The sequence below is a fragment of the Sminthopsis crassicaudata genome, chromosome 1 (assembly GCF_048593235.1).
Source record: "Sminthopsis crassicaudata isolate SCR6 chromosome 1, ASM4859323v1, whole genome shotgun sequence".
Classification (NCBI taxonomy): domain Eukaryota; kingdom Metazoa; phylum Chordata; class Mammalia; order Dasyuromorphia; family Dasyuridae; genus Sminthopsis; species Sminthopsis crassicaudata.
This window is the reverse complement of record NC_133617.1, coordinates 635,955,821-635,976,382: the sequence shown is the minus strand read 5'-3', so window position 1 is coordinate 635,976,382 and position 20,562 is coordinate 635,955,821. Positions and strand designations below refer to the sequence as shown.

Here is a 20,562-nt window from a genome sequence, read left to right as displayed (position 1 = left end):
ATGTCTTCTTAACTAGTTGTGTTCCATTAGGTTAACAAGGATAAGTTTTCCAGCAATTTTTGGTTCATTTGGAGTTTCCTTAGAGGTCCTGGAATTCCAAATTAATTCTCTCTTTTTTTTTTTTTTTCCTTGGGCTTATAGCTTGGCATTTCTCTAGATGAAACAGTCACAGAAAAAGATCTGGATGATTTGTTGTGGATTTTTGGCTGTGAGTCCTCTGCGGTAAGTTAGATTAAAAACTTAGATGCCTAAAAATTCTCCTTTGGGATCAGACCACTGTGGCTGGTAGCAGAGCATGTAAGCTACATCATAAGATAAATAAGTAATTAAGGTGATGAGTCTCTATTGGGAATATTTTTACAAGAATGTGACTCCTTATAAGTGGTTACTTAGTTCACATGAAAACAATAAAAGAAAATCAAAAGAATGAAAAAAAAAAGATGTGGAATATCTTAATGGAAAAACAATTGATCTGAAAAAAATATATCAAGGACAGATAGTTTAAGGATCATAGGACTATTTCAAAACCATAATTTAAAGAAGAGCCCTCTCATCAGCTTAAGAAACTATCAAGGAAAATTGCCCTGATATCTTAGGTTCAGAGGGCAAAATAGAAAGGGAAAAAATTCATTGATCACTTCCTAAAAGAGATCCCCAAATGAAAACTTGCAGGAATATTATAGCCAAATGCCAGAGCTCCCAGGTCATAGAGAAAATATTGCAAGCAGCCAGTAAGAAACAATTCAATGTTTGTGGCAGTCCTCTTTGTTGTGGCCAGAAACGGGAAACTACATGGATGCCCATCAATTGGAGATTGGCTGAATAAATTGTGGTATATGAATATTATGGAATATTATTGTTCTGTAAGAAATGACCAACAGGATGATTTCAGAAAGGCCTGGAGAGACTTACATGAACTGATGGTGAGTGAAATGAGTAGGACCAGGAGATCATTATACACTTCAACAACAATACTGTATGAGGATCAATTCTGATGGACGAAGCCCTCTTCAACAATGAAATGAACCAAATCAGTTCCAATAGAGCAGTAATGAACTGAACCAGCTACACCCAGTGAAAGAATTCTGGGAGATAACTATGAACCACTACGTAGAATTTCCAATCCCTCTAATTTTGTCTGCCTGCATTTTGTATTTCCTTCACAGGCTAATTGTACACTATTTCCGATTCTTTTTATACAGCAAAACAACTGTTTGGTCATGTATACATATATTGTATTTAATTTATATTCTAACATATTTACATATGTATTGGTTGACCTGCCATCTGGGGGAAGGAGAGGAAAATTGAAAAAAAAGTTTTGGCAATTGTCAATGTTGTAAAATTACCCATGCAAATATCTGGTAAATAAAAACTATTATTATTTTTAAAAATTCAAATATCATGGAACCATAGTGAGAATCACATAAGATTTACTTTCTATTTTAAAGGAACAAAGGATTTGGAATATGACATGCCAGAATACAAAGAAACTAGAACAACATATCCCCCAAAACTTATTTTAATCTTTCAGGGGGAAAATGGACATTTAATAAAAAAAATAGAAGACTTTCAAGCACTTCTAAAAAAATACCAGAGCTAATTAGAAAATTTAACACTGAACCTCCTCACATGTCTCTCAATTGGCTAAAATGATAGGAAAAGGTAATGATAAAGGGGATGTGGGAAAATTGGACATAATGCATTGTTGGTGCAGTTATGAAATAATTCAAGCATTCTTGAAAGCAATTTGAAACTATGCCTAAAGGGCTATAAAACTGAGCAATACCATTACTGGATCTATATCCCAAGGAAATCATAAAGGAAGGAAAAGGACCCACATGTACAAAAATATTTGTAGCATATTTTGGGAGGCAGTAGTCAGAAGCAAAACAGACTTTTGAGGAGAGAGAATAAAAAGAGAGAAGGTTAAAAAGAAGGAAATAGGATAGAGGAAAATATGTAGTTAGTAATCATAACTGTGAATTTGAGTGGGATGAGTTTACCCATAAAACAAAAGTAGATAGCAGAATGGATTAGAAAGCAGAATCCAACAATATGTTGTTTACAAAAGACATACTTGAAACAGAAACACACAGAGAGAATTAAACTAAAGGGCTGATGCAAAATTTATTACTCTTTAGCTAAAATTTAAGAAAAAAGGCAGGGTAGCAACTTTTATCTCAGAAAAAGCAAAAGCAGAAAGAGACCTAATTAAAAGAGGTGATCAGAGAAAATAAAAGTAAAGGAAAATTAAAGGCTAACAGATACCATAGACAATTGAACAATATCAAAATATTTTATGTTTCTTTGATAAAGGCTTCATTTCTTAAATATGAAGGGCAAATTTGATAAATAAGAGCCATTCCTCAAATAATAAATGGACAAAGGATATGAACAGGCAGTTTTCAGAAAAAAAATTAAAGCTATCTATAATCATATGAAAAACATGCTCTAAATCATTGTTGAATATAGAAATGCAAATTTAAATAGTTTAGTGGTACCACCTTACACCTATCAGAAATGACAAATCCTGGAGGGGATGAGAGAAAATAAGTACATTAATAAACTGTTGTTGGAGTTGTGAACTGGTCCAAATGTTCTGGAAAACAATTTAGGGACGGTAAAACTATTCATATCCTTTGACCTAGCAATACCATTATAAAGTTTATATCCCAAAGAGATCAAAAGAAAAGGAAAAGGATTTGTATTTACAAAAAATACTCCTAACAACTCTTTTTATGGTAGCTGAGAATTGGAAATTGAGGGAATGCCCATCAACTGGAAAATGACTAAACAAGTTGTGGCAAATGATTATGAAGAAGAACTATTGTGCTATAAAAAAGTGATGATGGGGTGAGTTCAGAAAAAAAAAATAAGACCTATATAAACTGATACAAAATAAAGTAAGAAGAATAAAGAGAACACTGTGTACAGTAACAGCAATATTATTATTATTTTTAAATTTTATTTTTATTATAGCTTTTTATATACAAAACATATTTATAGGTAATTATTCAACATTGACCCTTGTAAAAACTTCTGTTCCAACTTTTCCTCTCCTTCCCTCTACCCTCTCCCTTGCATGGCAGGTTGTCTCATACATGTTAAATATGTTAAAATATATATTAAATACAATATGCGTATACATATTTATACAGTTATCTTGTTGCACAGGAAAGATCAGCTTTAGAAAGAAGGTAAAAATAACCTGAGAAGAAAAACAAAAATGCAAGCAAACAGTAACAGAAAGAATGGAAATGTTATGTTGTGGTCCATACTCATTTCCCAGTGTTCTTTCTCTGGGTATAGCTGGTAACAGCAATATTATAATGATTGATTGTGAAAGACTCAACTACTTTGATCGTAATGAAAAAATACTATCCACCTCCAGAGAGAGAAATGATGAGTTCAGAGTACAAATGGAATTATAATTTTCTGGCTTTCTTCTTTTGTGATATGGGTATATGGAGATATGTTTGCATGATAATTGATGTCATTTGCTTGCCTTCTCAATAGGTGGAAGAGAGTGGGAGGGAGGGAGGGAGAGAATTTAGAACTCAGTTTTTTAAAAAGTGGATTGTGTTGCCTCAAGGACAGTGAGTACCCCTTCTTGGAAGTCATCCAGGGGCTTTATAATCACTTGTCAGATTGCTATAGAAGGGGCTGGGGCTCAGATATGGGCCAAACTAAATGGCCTTTGAGTCCCTTTCTGGCTCTAAGGTTGTGATTCAGTTTCTTTCTTATGGCTTGGCTTTTAAATTGTGAGCATCCCCAGAATCTGGCTTGAATTTGCTTTATCGCCAGAAGATGTCAGTAATTCCTCATGCTATTTTGACCTTTTTGTGTGTGTTTATTACATTCTTCTCATATTCATTTGTGTATATATCGTTTCTTTCCTATTAAATATATAAACTTCCTAAGGGCAGGAACCATATCCTTCCTCTTTATCCTAAACAGTGCCTATTCTACTGCCTCATACGAGTTGCTCAATAAATAATTATTGAATAACATGAAAATAACTTATATTTTTCCATATAACTATGTAGCTCTTATTCTTGTCCCTATCTGTTGGACAGGGACAGAATGAAATCCTTTTCAGACCTTTCCTATATCCTCTTTGGTTTAAGGGTTTGATCTTTTCACCAGTCAATTTCTCCTTTTTAATCCTTTTCATCTCTCCTTCTTCCTCCCTTTCTACCTCTCTCCCTCCTTTCCTTCCTCCTTCCCTTTCTCCCTCCCTCTCCTTTTCTCTGCTCCTCTCCCTCTCATTCTCTGTCTCTCTCTCTGCCTCTTTGTCTTTCTCTGTCTCTTTGTCTCTCTCTCTGCTTCTCTCCTTAATTAGCTGCATGGTGGCAAATAATGGCCTGCTTTTTACTCTAGGGAAAATAAATAATAGCCTTCAGGTTAATGTGGTCAGTTTCCTTATTTTATGGAGTTTACACTAGAAGAAGAATTATTAATTAATAACATTTAAATTTAATTTTAATAATTCAGTGCCTACAGTTAGGAAAATTTCTAACATTCAGACAAAGGTTAAGGCTCTTTGCCTTAATTTAGATTTTGCTTAACTCTTTTAGCCATTTTTTGTTTAGGGCAAAAATAAGGATAATAAATTTTATGTAAGATAGGTGAGCAAAGAACATTACAGTGTCTATAAGTGAACAGGCTCAGAAAGAGGAATCTGGGGAAAGAACAGATTTGTTTTTGGAATTTCCCTCAGTCCTTGAAAAGTTGATTACTGTAGTTCTAGCCCAAGTCTTAGAACAGACTTCTTCTGTTCTAAGATGTTCTAAGATATAGAATCCAATAGCCTTTGGAGGCTACATCTTAGCCTTCCTTTTAGTCTCTTCTTTCAAATTCTTTTGATTTCCTTTTTTTTTTTTTTTTTGCATATTTTGCATATTACATCAAGCCACAAATTTTTGCTTAAGTACTAAGTATGGCTAGGGATGCTGTCTCCCCACTGTTGTTGCTGCTTGGTTCTTGAAGTCTATACTCTTTCCTATTTAGTCCATGTTTTGTAGATGTAGCCTTCTCAGGAAAGTTCTCATAATCCAAATGACTATTGTTGAATTTTATTTAGTTGATTGTTTCCCTGGGTAAGTCACATAAATTGTGACATTTGTGTCGTCCACCATCTAACTTTATAGGAAATGTTAAAATAATGTTGAATAAAAAACATAAGCTGTCCCAGAAACTTGACTTTCATACATCATTAAGACCAGATAGTTCTATGAAAGATGTTTATTTTTCCCTTTTCTTATCTAATCTACAAGAGCTTTTCTGTGTTCTCTTGTTATAGGAACTGGTTGCTGAGAGCATGGGAGAAGAGAAGAAGGGTATCTTAAGGACTCCATTTAAAAGAACCAGTCCATTCCTGACACATCAAGTGTTTAACAGGTTAATATAACTTCCTTGACATCTGCATTTTGCATTGTGCAAGTAATTTCAACTTAGGCTACTTTTGATTGCAACTGACATTCTGCCTAGTTGTTTGTAGGCAATTATTGATTGATTCACATCCTTTAAAAGTATATTTTTCTTTTTTCAGCAGAGTATTTCTTTGCTTAACAATATAGGGGCCATAGTTTAGCAGATCCTGGAAGTATGTTTTCAAGTAGACTTTTAGCTTCAGAAATTTGGTAAAACATTAACTTCACATTCCCACAACCATTCTTCTTTACCTGCTCCCAAATTTCATGATTCTTTCCTTCTTATTATGCTGATCACCAGTAATAATCCATTCCAAACCTCAGGCCAATAATCCCTTAGGAGTTATTCTATTTCAGAGCCCCCTTCTCCTAGAGCTAGGGTCTTTAATCTGGAGCTCATAACTTCATTTTTAAGATACTTTGATATGTATATTTCCATATTCCTTTTTAATCCAATGCATGTTATTTTACACATTTAAAACATCATTTTTAGAAGGGGTCCATAGGCTTCACCTGTCTGCCAAAGGGGTCCCAGACACACAAAAAGATAAGGAACCCCGTCCTAGAGTAGTAACATGTTGTAAGATCTCATATGTATGTAAGTTTATCAATTCTCCTCCTCACTACATCCTTGTAAATATAAATATTATTTCCATCATTTTACAAATGAGGAAACTGAGGCAACTCTGAGATTTCTCAGTTGTTAATTCAGCTGATATTCAATGAAGCTGGAATTTAAGCTTCAGTTTTCCACACCTAACTTCAGCACCTTGTTCATTCTGTCATGAAGCCTTCCTGTTGTGTTGTCTGATGCCAAATCTGATAAATTTGGGGGGGTAGTTGTTACATCTTAGCATTTTTAGAAGGCCATCTGTAGGCTGACCCATTTGGTTCTGAACCTGGATTTTGTGTTCTGTCACAGCTATCAGTCGGAAACTAATATTGTCCGCTACATGAAGAAACTGGAGAATAAAGATATTTCTCTCGTCCACAGCATGATTCCTCTGGTAGCTATAACTTTCCGGTTGTTTTCTTGGCTTGTTCTCAGTCCCTTGGAAGTAGAGACTATATGTGGGATAAAGGGTGGATGAGAGGAATTAAGAACAATAATAATGATGCTTTTTTTTGGGGGGGGGTTGTTTCTTAAAGGGATCCTGTACAATGAAGCTCAACAGTTCATCTGAACTTGCAGTAAGTAGATCAGTTTCATTAAGTGATTATTTATTGAGACATCTTATATTGCAATAGCTTATAAGCCCAAAGTAGTCTACCCTCTACATTATAACTGCTGACAAATCCTTTACAAGTGCTCTCAACTTGCATTTTAAAATTTGTAAGCTTTTTTATTTTCAAAACATATGCATAGATAATTTTCAACATTCACTCTTGCAAATCCCTGTTACAAATTTTTTTTCTCTTCCTTCCCCCCACCCTCCCCCTCAGACAGCAAGTAATCCAATATATGTTAAACATGTTCAACCTTCTACACATATTTCCACAGCTATCTTGCTGTACAAGAAAAATCAGATCAAAAAGGAAAAAAAATGAGAAAGAAAACAAAATGCAAGCAAACAGCAACAAAAAGTGAAAATACTATGTTGTGATCCATACTTACTCCCTATAATCCCTCTCTCTGGGTGCAGATAGCTCTTTTCATCACATGACCATTGGAACTGGCCTGATCACTTTACTATTGAAAAGACCCAGTCCATCAAAATTGATCATTGTTTATTGATCATTGAATTGCTTGCTGAGTATAATGTTCTCTTAGTTCTACTCACTTCATTTAGCCTCAGTTCATGTAAGTCTCTCCAGGCTTTTCTGAAGTTATCCTGTTCATTATTTTTTATAGAACAATAATGTTCCATAACATTCATATACCACAATTTACCAAACCATTCTCCAATTGATGGGCATCCATTCATTTTCCAGTTTCTAGCCACTACAAAAAGGGCTGCCACAAACATTTTTGCACATGTGGGTCCCTTTCCCTCTTTGAGATCTCTTTGGGATATAAGCCCATAGTAATACTGCTGGATCAAAGGGTATGCACAGTTTGATAGCCCTTTCAGCACACATGAACTTGCTTTTAAAATTTTGATAACTATATTTCAATGTAATAGGTTTCCTTTGTAATCTTACACATTTTACTTTATGTATATTATATATTATAATTAAGACATATATTATAAGACTTTTTCTGAGAAAGGGTTCATAGACTTTACCAGCCTGTCCAAGGGGTCCAGCACATAATGAAAGTGAAGAAACCTTGCTTATAATGATTTGAGAGTCACTTTTTAAAATTTTTATTTTTTTTCAATTACACATAAAGATAGTTTTCAACATTCACTTTTAATAAGATTTTGGGTTACAGATTTTTCTCTCCCTTCTATTCTCCTCTTCCAAGACAGTAAAAAATCTGATACAGGTTATACATGTACAATTATGTTAAACATATTTCCATATTAGTCATGTTGAAGAATCAAAACAAAAGGGAAAAACCATGAGGAAGAGAAAACAACCCTTCTCCTCCTCCCAAAAGAAAATAGTATGCTTTGGTCTGCTCTCAGATTTCCATAGTTCTTTCTCTGGATGAAGATTCCATTTTCTGGCATGAGTTTTTTGGAATTGTCTTGGATCATTATATTGCTGAGAAGAATTAGTTGATCACATGTTGTTGCTGTTATTGTGTACAATAGACTCCTGGTTCTGCTCACTTCATTCAGCATTAGAATGATATAAAAATCATTTTGGGATATTATTCCATTGTTGCAAAGCTTTAGGGTTCAGTTTTGTAAGTGAGAATGAAGTTCAGGAGAAGTAAAACCTTAAATAAATAAACCTTATTTGGCACCCCTCCTGCTTTTTCCTCAATTTTTTATTTGCCTTGTTAAAGGCTTTGATTTTACAAATATATATTCCTTAATTTCAGGAATTATCAAAAATTGTAAAGCTTCCTATCTGAATATATAAGGAGAGCAATAATTTGAAACACACACACACACACACACACACACACATAAACTATGTCAGCAAAAGGGTTTGCATTATCTGCTCTTATATCTATAAGCATTGTAATTTTAAAAAACAGCCTTTTAGAGGTGGGGAAACTTCCTTCAATATATTTATTGATTTAATAAATAATATGATAAATGTTATAATAATCACAATATTTTATTATCACAATAATTTTTATTCATTGTAAATGTATTATAAATATACATTCAGGTAAATCTTAGTGTAAGTGAATAGAAGAGAATGTGTACTGGTAGGTAGTTTCCTGGTTTAGGACTTCATTTCTTTGCTACAAAGAAGATAAGAAACTGCATTATTTTTGACCTGTCATTTATTGGTGTTTGGGTACACATCTTTCCATTCCTTCAAAGGCAGAAAATTTTCACATATGTGTATATAAGTTTTAAACAGAATTTTAACTTACTTGTGTTTTCTCCTCTCCTCCTCTTCAGCCAATTACTTGGAAAGAGTTTGCCAATATTCATCCTTTCGTGCCTCTAGACCAAGCTCAAGGTTATCAGCAGCTTTTCCGAGAGCTAGAGAAGGATTTGTGTGAACTCACAGGCTATGACAGAATTTCCTTCCAGCCTAACAGGTAATTGGATTTTCACTTTCTCATGTCTGTGATATGATTTGAGAATAAGAACCCAATTTAGAAGACTGTCATTTGGTTTGTACCTAGCAGGTCAACAATAATAACATCTAGCAATTATATTATTTAATCTCTATCAACCCTATAACAAATCATAGAAAAGGTTCCAATAAACCTGATGAGAGAATTGGGGTGGGGAATCCCTTCTGGTCAGCGAAAGAATTCACAAACCCGAAATCTGTTTGTTTGGGATTTTTATTGGCATTGAGAAGCTAGCTTTACTGGGAAGACAGACTTCTTAGTAACAAAAGGTCCTGCAGGGAATTAACAAAGGTTAACACTAAGAAGAAAATATCTTCACAGTGGGCTAAAGTCCTGGCAGGCAGCTGTGCCAAGGAAAGAGCTTCCTTGGCAAAGCAAATTCCTGTTTCAGACTTCTGCAAAGATTCAGGGTTCAGAATTGTCTTTAATCAGCTGTCTGAGGCTTGGGCTTCCATTCAAAATCGAATGAGGTTCCTTCAATGTTGTCAATACCTGGGGCTTAGATCTTTAATAGAAAAGAGATAATTTATTTTAGGAGGTGAGCTACTGAGAGTAGTCTCCTATTAATCTTCATCTCAGTAGAGGGTGTGACCACATCTCTGGTCAGATAACTGGGAAAGGTTTGCTTTTCCCAGGAAAGAGCTTGAGACCCCAATCACCCTTCTTTTACAGATCAAAGGGGACACAGTTTCAGGGTTTACCTCTGTCAAACCCACACCAATAAAGGGAATTGCCAATAACATTGAAATCACAGATCTATTCTCATCCTTCTATTCTCACTGCAAACCACTGGACTTCAGTTCTGTGTTGTACTAGTTGAAGGGAGTTGTTAAAGGAAGAGACATATTTGAATTGGATGATAGCTAGTTCTTAGATTGTAATCTTTTTATCTTAAGAAAGGGTTTTCCCTTTGTGGTATAGTGGAGAGAATACCTCATTTGGATGCAAGAAGACAGATTTTTATTCTGCCTTATTTAGCTGAGTGATTATGGACAAATCTGACCATGGACACTGAGCCTCTTGGTTACTGGATTTTTAATATGGTGACAATGCTTGCAGTGCCTACTTCATAAGACTATTGTGAGGCTTTAATGAATTAGTGTCTATAAAACTTTGCGAACCTTTGCATGCTAGACATATGGAAGCTACTTATCAATAGAGTACTTTAGCAATGTTATGAGAAAAGAAATTAAGCATTGCTATGCCATTTTTTTTTTTTTTTACAAAAAATAATAAGGAAATTGAAATTAAAAGAGGTTAAGTGATTCGATCATTTAACTAGTGCTGGAGTCAGGACTTGAATTAAGTCCTCTTGACTTCCTGTCTTGCTGTTATTTTCCGCACCCCATTCTTCTTCTAGCATAAATAATCCAGGTAGTAGTTCTGGCTCTCCCAACATCTACCTGTGTGATGGGCTTCAGTTCTCTTCTCTGCAAAATGAGAAAGGCCCATGATCTGATCCCTATGCTTTCCTTACAGTTTTGTCTGACTCAGATATTCTGGATTTATGATTTGAAATTTCAGATAACCTAGGAAGAAGTTTTTCTTGCATGGAATTGAGCATGGAAGTTATTAATGTTTGATGCCTTAGGTCCTTCTCTTCATGTAGGCAATTCTAGCTCAATTGCCATGCTATTAGGCAATGAATGAATTTCCTTATGGAACACTATCTTGGAAAGCAGAATGGTCCAGTAAAGTCAAAGATTCACATGGAAGGAGCTAGAAGAATGACTTTGTGTTCTACTTTTCCTCACATGGCTAGTACAATAGTGAACATGAGACTTAGAGGCCATCTACATGTCTCCTATAACTGATTGCTTATCTTTTTTTTTTTTTGAGAGATATAGTAGAGTTCAATGTTATTCTTTCCCCCATGTTTCTTGTTTTTATTTTTAAATTTTAAAAATTTCAATTTCAAATTCACTTCTTTCCTAACTTCTATTTTTTTTTTTTTGCCCTGAGAGCTGCTATGAATATTTTTTGTATATATAGGTCATTTCCCCTTTTTAAAAAAAACTCTTTTAATATTCATGTCAAATAGTGATGTTATTAGGTCAAAGATGCATGAATTTATAGCCCTAGGGGTACAGATCATATCTTTTGATCATTTATCAATTGGGGCATTGCTGTTATTTTCTATAACTGAAAATGGCATTTATGATAATTAGCTTAGTTCTTATTTCTACTAGGCTGTAAGATTTATAAAATTAGTTGTTGTTGTCTTTTTAATCACAACCTTGGGAGGTAGGGAGTAGGGATATTGTGATCTGTTTTAGAGAGGAGGGCATTTAATAAAGCTAGCAAGTGTCAAATCTGGAGTTTGCCCTACCCCAAGTCCTTTGTCCTCATATCAGTAATCTTTAAAAACTTTTCCTGCATAGGTACAAAAAAAAAATGAAGAAACTTTGCCCTCTAGTGGTTAAATATGGACGCATCTTTAGTACCCTATTGGAATAGAGACCTCAAAGTAGCCGTTGACTTATGACCTGCTTGTTTGGTGGTCAGACATTTTACTCTTTTGTAGAATCACAGGGTTGGTATTATTCTACATCCTGCTAGATAGGAACCAGGAGAAATTTACTCCCTTCTTGGTCTTGCCATTGATAAATGAACTGGAAATGGATTTGTTTCTCTGAGCTTCCTTCTCATCATTTTTATGATTTGAGGATGGAAATGGGATTCATCATCTAACATGGAGGTGATAAAACTTGATTAGATGACATTTTGTAGTAGGATGAGCCTTCTTTTCCATGAAAATGAAAGAGTGGAGTGTAGGATGGTCATTGGATTAGAAGTTAGAGCTGAAAGAAGCTTTGAGATGATCTAGTCCAACTCCCTAATTGTAAGGAGAAATTGAGACCCATAGATGTTAAGTGGCTTGGCCAAGATTATAGAGGTAGTAAGTAATGGGATAATTAATCATCAGAGATTTATTTAAAAACTACTACCATGTGTAAAGAACTGGGCTCTAGAAATAAAAAGACAAAAAAAAAATCTCTCTACTAAAGGGATAAACACATGCACAAATAAATAGAACATAAGGAAAACTGAGCATTGTTATCTGGGGTATCAGGAAGGTCTTCACAGAGGAAATTGAACCTGAGATACTGAAAAGCAGATTTGAAAAGAAGCCATGGAGAAGAGAAGAGGTTGTGAGAATGTACAGAGATAGAAAATAGAAATGGTATAGTTTGGCTCATACTTAGACAAATGGGTAGAGAATGCAATTATATAAATGTAGAGAGAAGCATATTGTGGAGTAAACTTAAATGCCTGTCCTAAGGCCATGTGAGAGGTGATAATATTTGAATTAAGTTTGGGCTTGTATAAGTGAATATAAGACAAATATGAGATATGTTGCAGAGGAAGAATCAACAAGGGTTGACAACTGCCTGGATATAATAGGTGAGGGAGACAACAGAGTTAAATATATTTCCAAAGTTGTAAAACTGGGTGGCTAGAAAAATGGTGGTTCTTCTGCCATCAATGATCAATTTCATTCAACTCATTTTGAGTTGAATGGCATTATTCTTAGAAGTCCATTTTATACTTTTGCATTTATCCTCCATAATCTATTCTTGCAACTATCTTATGTACATTGTCTTTAACATTTGAAATAACTGGTGACTTCCCTGTGTGTCTTTATCAGTCATCAACAAAACTGTAAATATAGACCTGATTTGTACCATTTTCCAGTTTCCCATGTGTAAATGCTCACATTGAGAATTTAACAATCAACTCTCACAAATTGGTATAAGAGGACTCACTTTAGACAAAATCCCTTTTGTGCTCATTAGAATTGTTTCTCTCTCTGTTTTTGTTTTTGTTTTGTTTCTTTTTAAAAGTATTATTCTTGAGATCTTATTCATCCTGGCTAAAACTCTAGGGCTGAATTTTAGTCCATGGGTTCATATTTTTCCTTTTTCAGAACCTTAGATATCTGTTCTTACTAAATCTAAGGCACACACACACACACACACACACACACACACACACACACACACACACACAGTAAGGTATTATGTTCCTTCACTTCTGTCACAAACTCTGGAGTAGTCATTTCTGTTGTAATCACTATCACTCCACCATCATGATCAGACCCTGTCTATTGGTAAGAATTATATCCAGAATAGAATTTCTTCTACTTATCATAGAAATTATTCTCCTGGTTCTGTTTACTTCTCTCTGCATCATTTCATATGTCTTTAGGTTTATCTGAACTGTCACACACTCATTTTTTAGAACACAGTAGTAGCATTTCTTTCTATTTACACATCATGATTTGATCAGCCATTCTCCAATTGATGGACACTTTCATAGTTTTCAGATCCTTGCCATTATAAAAAAGAACTGACACATTCATATACACACATTTAAAATATGTCTGTTTTTGTGTATGTATATAAATATATGTATTTATATGTATATAATATATATTAACAAATGGGTCTTTTCCCTCTTTTATCTCTTTGAGGAATAGGCCTAGAAGTGGTACATGCAATATTTTTAAGTCTTTACTGGTTTTGCTCAGTTTCTGACTAGGAGCCCATCATCCCAACATTTTAAGTGATAGTCCAGAAATCCAAATTTCTTTCTCAAATACCATATTCTTAAACAACTGTATGCTGAAAAAAATGCACATATATCCATATTTTTGTGTGTATGTATTACCAAACTAAAATATGATAATATATCATCTTGAATCCATACTGGGCTTAAATAAATATTAAAATATAGCATCAAAGTGAAACCCATTTCTAGATTTTCTATTTCTATGTAATGCACTGTACCTGAGGGCTGAAAAACACAAGAAAAAGAAAGCTAAGGAGACATATATTTTTCTGCTAACTTAGACACCTGGAACTTGAGTCTAGAAATCACACATTGGCGCTACTAGCTATGTGGAAAGAGTTGTCTGAGAACATTGAATTAACATTCTGTTTTTCATCCTGTCCCACTTGCCTAAAACAGTCTGCTCATACTTATTCCAATTTCTCCCAAACGGTCTATCCTATGTTGAATGGTGTGGAAGCAGACTCATCCACTTTAGAAATCTGTGATATAATTAAGGGATAATATTTGTGGCAGAAAGAGCCGAAAGCAGTAAACACCTTCTGTGAGTGACTCATACTGGAGAGAGTGTTTGATAGAGGTGTTTGTTTTTGTTTTTTAAAAGAAAATTACAAACTGAGATCTTTGAAAGAATCACAGAGTCAGAACCAGTCTCGGAGTTGAAACAGACCTTAAAGACCATCTCATCCAATTCAAAAATTACCCTCCAAGAAAGCAGCCCTAACAGATGGCCCTGTATGAAGCCTGAGCCTGCTTTATGGGAGCTGACATTGAATAAAATGTATCAGTCAGCAAAGGCTGCAGGAAGGATTAAGCGCAAAGTTGTTTCAATTCACAGTTACTATCTTACTGTAGAAGATGGCGATTGTGAAGGAGGCTTGTATCAGAGTCACTAGAAAGAGGGGGCCAATGTCCATAAATGTTGGTATCAGAGATGGAGGCTGGAGGTGGAAAGATGTGGGAATAATACCAGAGGAGTGCTTGGTCCTGACTTTCACTAAGAGTATCGTGAAAAGATCTGATTAGAATTCGACTATCATTCTGTTTGATTTTTATGGGAAATTTAGTCATTTTATGGGAAATTAAGTCATACATCTTAGCACTACTTCTGGCCCAATTCAATCCAACAAGCCTTTGTTCAGTGCTTACTTTGCATATTAGATGCTAGGAGTGCAAAAACTGAACAAAAATAATTCCTTTCAAGAAGCTTCCATTCTTCTAGGGATATCATATATAAACTGAAAACCATATGCATAATAATGTCACATACACACATCTATGTATATAATGTATCTATACATGCACACATAATATATACGGATGTAAATAAAGATCTATGTAATAACTATTTATAATAATATTATATTACTAATACTAATTATTTATTATAATATAATTATAAAACCAATGTCATAAATACTATATATAATGTGCATGCATATGTATATTTATATGTATTATATATATTTACATGTAAATATGTTTAAAATGTATAATAATTTGAGGAAAGAGAGACAGTTTTTCTATCATACAGATAGAAAATCTCAGAGCCAAGATTCAAATGCACGACTTCCAATGCCAGGCTGCTTCATATGTTTAGTGTTTTAGTGATAATATTTAATAGTAATATAATAATAATTGACTATAAGCATTTACTATTTTAAAGCAAAGAGCTTTACTTACTCATTGGAATCTATCTCATTACAATCCTTTTGAGGCATGTCATACAATTGTTATCTCTATTTTATAGATGAACAAACTTGAGACTCACCTACTGTGAGTCTCCAGTAAGCCAAGAATGTGCGCCCAAGTTTTCCTGGCTCCAAGATCAACATTTTATTCCATGTCTTAAATGTCATCTCATTCTTCATTGTACTTTAGAGCCAATGTATTTAGAGAAAGTGTAGCCTAAAGGAAAAACTTTACCATTTTATTTTTAAAAGTTATTCCTCTGTTTTCTATTCTCTCCACATATGTTATTTTCTCTGAACATATTCCTATTTGTGATATGCAAATATGAAGTAATTTTCTTGTTTTCTCTTTTTATCCATCCATAGGTGGAGCTAGTAATCCCTCTGACAGACTGTTTTAGCACACTGGCTTCTCACATTTCATTTTTAAGTTGTTATCATTCATGTTTTCCACTTCTGAAGTTTGAAATGCTGCTAAGTTTATGAGCTTCTAAGGCCAAAGATATCCAGTGTTTCCATTTAAGTCTTTAATGGACCATACCTCTCACTGTCTCTTTCTTGGATAGCCATGTATGGTTCTTCACCTTCCCTCCAGCCCTCACTTGCTCACTTTTCCAGTTTCTCAGCAAAATTACTAGAAATCACATGAAAAACTCAGAGGAAAAATAAAAACAAATCAAATCTCCCTTACAGAAATTAGCACAGTGCCCACGAGCATATAGCACTTAGTAAATGCTGATAGATTGAAGACCAGATGCCTTTGTTATGACTGAGCTACTTTATACTTCAATCCTATTAGCTCCATGTTGCCAGGACATGTTCTTAATCCTTGTTATTTGGCCTCTCACCCTAGAACCAGGGTATTAAAAATGCTTCCTTTAAACAATTTAGAATAAATTCTTCAGTACATTTGTGGAGGCTGTGTGCCCTGGTGGAACATGAATTGGATTTGAAGTAAGAGTATGTCAGTCCAAATCCCAGTGGTTACTGATTAGCTGTGAAACCTTGAGGAAAGTGTTTGCCTTTTGGGAGACCTCAATTTTCTCATCTGTAAAAATGAAGACTGGACTACATAATCTCATAAAGTATTTTCTAATGGAAAAATCCCATTTTATTTTAAAATGCATTCAGTCCTGAAACTATCCTTTAGTTTTATTGTTTCTTTTGATGTCTTTTCCATTCTATAAATGCTGGTCGATTGATTTGACATCTTTTTGTGCAAAGAACTGTGACGGACACTGAAAATTATACATGTCCCTATGTCCTTAATAGTCAGTTATTTTTAATGGTCTTGTGTGTTTTGGGAGGGAGATATTTCTCCCCCCTTTTCTTTGCTTTCTTTCTGTTGTTTTTTGAAGGATGTACTATATATAGTCACTGCCATCTTGACTGGAGAGCTTGATAGATAATTATCATAATCACAGCTAACATTTCATTTGATCCTCTTAACATCCTTGTAAAGCAGACTATTCAAGGGTCATAATCCTTCCTGTGGTGCTGATGGTGGTGATTGTTGTTGTTGTTTTGAACAGACAAGTAAATTAGGACTTAGAAGGTCATACCCTAGAATGTGACAGCGCTGGGAATTGATGACAGGTCCCTGATTCTAAGTCCAGGGCTACCATGTGGAACAGCTTTTACAGATTTGGGGCCAGTTTGTGTTCTTCATAAAGACATGGCAGAATTCAGGATTCAAAGCAGTACTCAGCATTTTTTAAGATGTAAAAAGTCAAGATTTCATTTATTCACTCCCTCTATCAAACCTGCTGTGGTTGTGATATGAAGCCAAAGCTAACAGAGTAATTCAAGATATCTTGGGAAATTCTCCCTTGTGTGTTGGGATCCCAATAACAAATCCATGAAGTGTTCAGGAAAAACATCTCACAATGGTGGGTTCAGAGTTTTAGACAAGATTTATCTAAGCCCTGCCTTGGGTGTTTGGGGCTGGCTGTAGGATTAGTTAAAGCCCTTGGGATGAGTTGCTCTCTTTGTAAAATCCTAGTTTTATAAAAATCCATGTCTGTGGGAAGGATCATACCTGAAATGGCTATCAATGAACACTTTCAACAAACTTATTTTATTGGGGATTGTTCCATGTTTATTTTTGCATTCCTACCTAGAATAGTGCCTGACACATAATAGGAACTTAATAAATGTTGTCTGAATGAATGATTATGTGCAGAGAGGTAGAGTGGGTCCTGGAAGTGATATAAGATTAAGAATAAACCCAGACCCTGCTCATAATAGTCAGTAGTTCACTCTAAGTAGTTCACTCTAAGACCTTTGGGATACCCTATTTATGTTTTTTGGGATCTTCTGCTGTCACTCTATGACAGATTATTGTAGTTTCTCAGGGTTTTTAAAGATTATTTCCTGATTTCAAATAGATAAGGTTGTCCCATTTAATGACCTGAATATTGTGAGGTGGCATTACTGTATTGTTATTACTGTACTTTCCCACATGACATAAATGTGTTGAAAAATTTTAAATGAATTAATGCAAATGAGAAAGACCTAAAGCCTGACCTTTCTTTTCTTTCTTTATTCTTTTTGCAGTGGAGCCCAGGGAGAATATACTGGGTTGGCTGCAATCAAGGCTTATTTAAACAGGAAAGGGGAGCATCACCGAATTGTGAGTGTGAACAAGAGGTGGGCTTAGGGGAAGGGGAGAAGCAGCAAAGGGATAAAGCTGCCCAAATCTCTGTGATAAGTGGGGGATAGTGGCACTTGCCTCCCAAGTATCTCATGGGGCCATTTGGGAATGTATGTTCAAATCAAAATTCTATCAGCTTGCTTCTGTTCTTCCTTTATAGTGGCTGCCAGCATGGTGCTGGGTACATAATAAGTGTTTAACAAATATTTGTTGAGTGAATGAATGAGTAAAAGAAGGAAGGAAGGAATCACTTCCTGGTAGGTAGAGCTCATGCCCACAGAATATTCAGCAGAAAGAGAATATTTTTTTTTTTTGGTGTTTTCTTTCTTGCTATTGTTCTGAATGCTTTTGATCTTATCCTGCCTTGCTGACCTCCCCACGTGTCTCTGGCCTCCTATTACCCTGAGAGAATGTTTAGAGCTAGTGAGCCAATATTATATGGGATTGGCCAGTATTGTGCAGAAAGGACTAATTTTTTTAGGCCAGCAGGTGGTAAAATCTTTTATAGAATTTGGTTAATCCCCAACAGTAATTGGATTCTATTTCCAATTGGCAGGGGATTGTTTATCCAAAGTTTTCAGATGTGGTAGGGACAGGTAGGATCGGTTTGTAACTAATTCCTAGCTAGAGCTTCTATTGAATAATGAATAGGATTACAAATGTGGCAACTGAGAGAGGGATGGCAATGGTGAATGGATGATGCATGCAGATGTGAGTGTACTTCTGAAGGAATTTGCATACTATTCCTTTCATGGTTGATTTTGCTTGTCTTAAACATTTTAAAAATTTAGAAATTTCCTTCTTAAAAAGCAAAGGTAAAGAGCAAACAGAACATTTCTTTTTCTATTTTTGCTTTGATCACTTCTCCTGACCTTGTAAGTATGTGTGTCTTGATTGCTTTGCTCTGGTTGATGAATAGAGATTAGTTTAAAGACTGCTCCAAATTTGATTAAAATTTTTTAATCACAAATTTGGGATTTTTTTTATATCTTGAGCAAGAGCACTGTTCTAATTAGGGAATTCCAAAGCAAATCAAAGCCTTAATTCTAGTCTTCCTCCTCCCCCAAGGACAAGTGAGGTAATGGAAAATCAGTGAAAATCTTGCCTAGAGTCATATCAGTGGTTAGTAATAGAGCTGGGAAGAGAATCAAGATCTCCTGCCTAATAACCCACTGCCCTGACGACTGTATCCAACTCCATGCTCCCATCATATTTTCACAAAACTTCCAAACTAACTATGATGCCCACGAATGGGGAAAACCAAAGAGAAGATTGCAGAAAGAAAACCAAAGGATTTCCTTAAATTTTTTCCCCATCAATCTGTGATTTCATTGTGAGTAACCTTTTCAGCAATTTTATACTCTCATGAGAGTTGCCTTAAACAATTTGAGGTGAAGTAACTTTTCAGGGTCACCTGAGCCAGTTTGTGTTTGGAGCAGGACATAATAATTTAGGAAAAATCTCCTATGACTCACTGGACCTCCTGTACTTCCTCTTTTTTTCTTGTTCAACCTTCTGTGGCCCCACAACTTTTTTTTGTGCATAACATATTTCCCTTTTAACACTCTCTTCAATGCTATTAGAAATAACTAAGGCTGTATTAGGTTCCATTTTATTCTGCCTTGTGTAAGAGGAATCCAGTCTTTTGTTTCCTCAATTCTAGGAACACGATGTTTTGTACAGCAGCACAAAAAAACTGGAACAATTCCTACTCTTTGTTTGTAAAAAATAGATGTAATAAACTTGAAAGTCTGCGATCCTTTTTAGATCAAAGGCCACATTTGAGACTGGCTTTTCTAGTTGTCAAAGGGAAAGATAAGGAAGGACATGTGCACTACCGCAGCTGGGGAGGATTTTTTTTTTTCTTTCTCTGATATGCTTCTTTAACATAGCATGCTGTAATGGTTCGAAAGAAATATGTCTTCCCTTTGTAAAAACATGATGTAGGAATAGCTTAGGGAACAGCCCAGGTTCCTTTTAAATATCTTAGTGAAATATAGGGGATTTGTGTGTGTGGAAATATATGTGTGTATGAATGTATGTTCTAGGGGTGTGCTAGAACCAATTAGAACTGCTCCAGAGAAGCCATCTGATAAGTTTTCATTGTGAAAACTTATTATACCTTAAAATTTTATTTATACCTTTTTATACCTTAAAATTTTGGAAATACTATGATTCAGGACTTGATTTATTATTTTGTTAATTGTTTAGACTTAAGAAACAAATGGAAAAAATTCTAATAACAGATTAATAATATTTAAATGTATGCCATTCATTGTTTTTGAAGCAATGGAGTTGTAACTTGTCCAGGATCACACAGTTGAATTTGAATTCAAGACTTCCTAATTCCAGGATTCTCTTAACCTAATGGCACCACCTAGTTACCACTGCCACTTACTTTTTGTGGGCCTTTTATTAAACATTTACCAGCACAGCCTTCATTCATACATTCTGCAAATGCTCAGTTACTAGTTGAGGGGGAGGAAAATTAAATAGTGGTAATTTTACTAGTAAAAGTGATAGTATAGTAACAGTAGCAGTAATTGTAAATTATAATAATAT

The 20,562-nt window shown here is 34.9% G+C and overlaps 1 protein-coding gene across 1 annotated transcript in view; it reads left to right on the top strand.

Annotated features, from left to right (window-relative positions):
- GLDC (glycine decarboxylase) overlaps positions 1-20,562 on the top strand; it is a 106,778-nt gene that overhangs the window by 53,568 nt on the left and 32,648 nt on the right. Inside the window, exons 11-16 of the mRNA XM_074282881.1 lie at positions 142-222; positions 5,306-5,403; positions 6,358-6,442; positions 6,585-6,626; positions 8,903-9,045; positions 17,904-17,979. Of these exons, the coding sequence (XP_074138982.1) occupies positions 142-222; positions 5,306-5,403; positions 6,358-6,442; positions 6,585-6,626; positions 8,903-9,045; positions 17,904-17,979 (525 nt within the window). The remainder of the gene's footprint in view (positions 1-141; positions 223-5,305; positions 5,404-6,357; positions 6,443-6,584; positions 6,627-8,902; positions 9,046-17,903; positions 17,980-20,562) is intronic.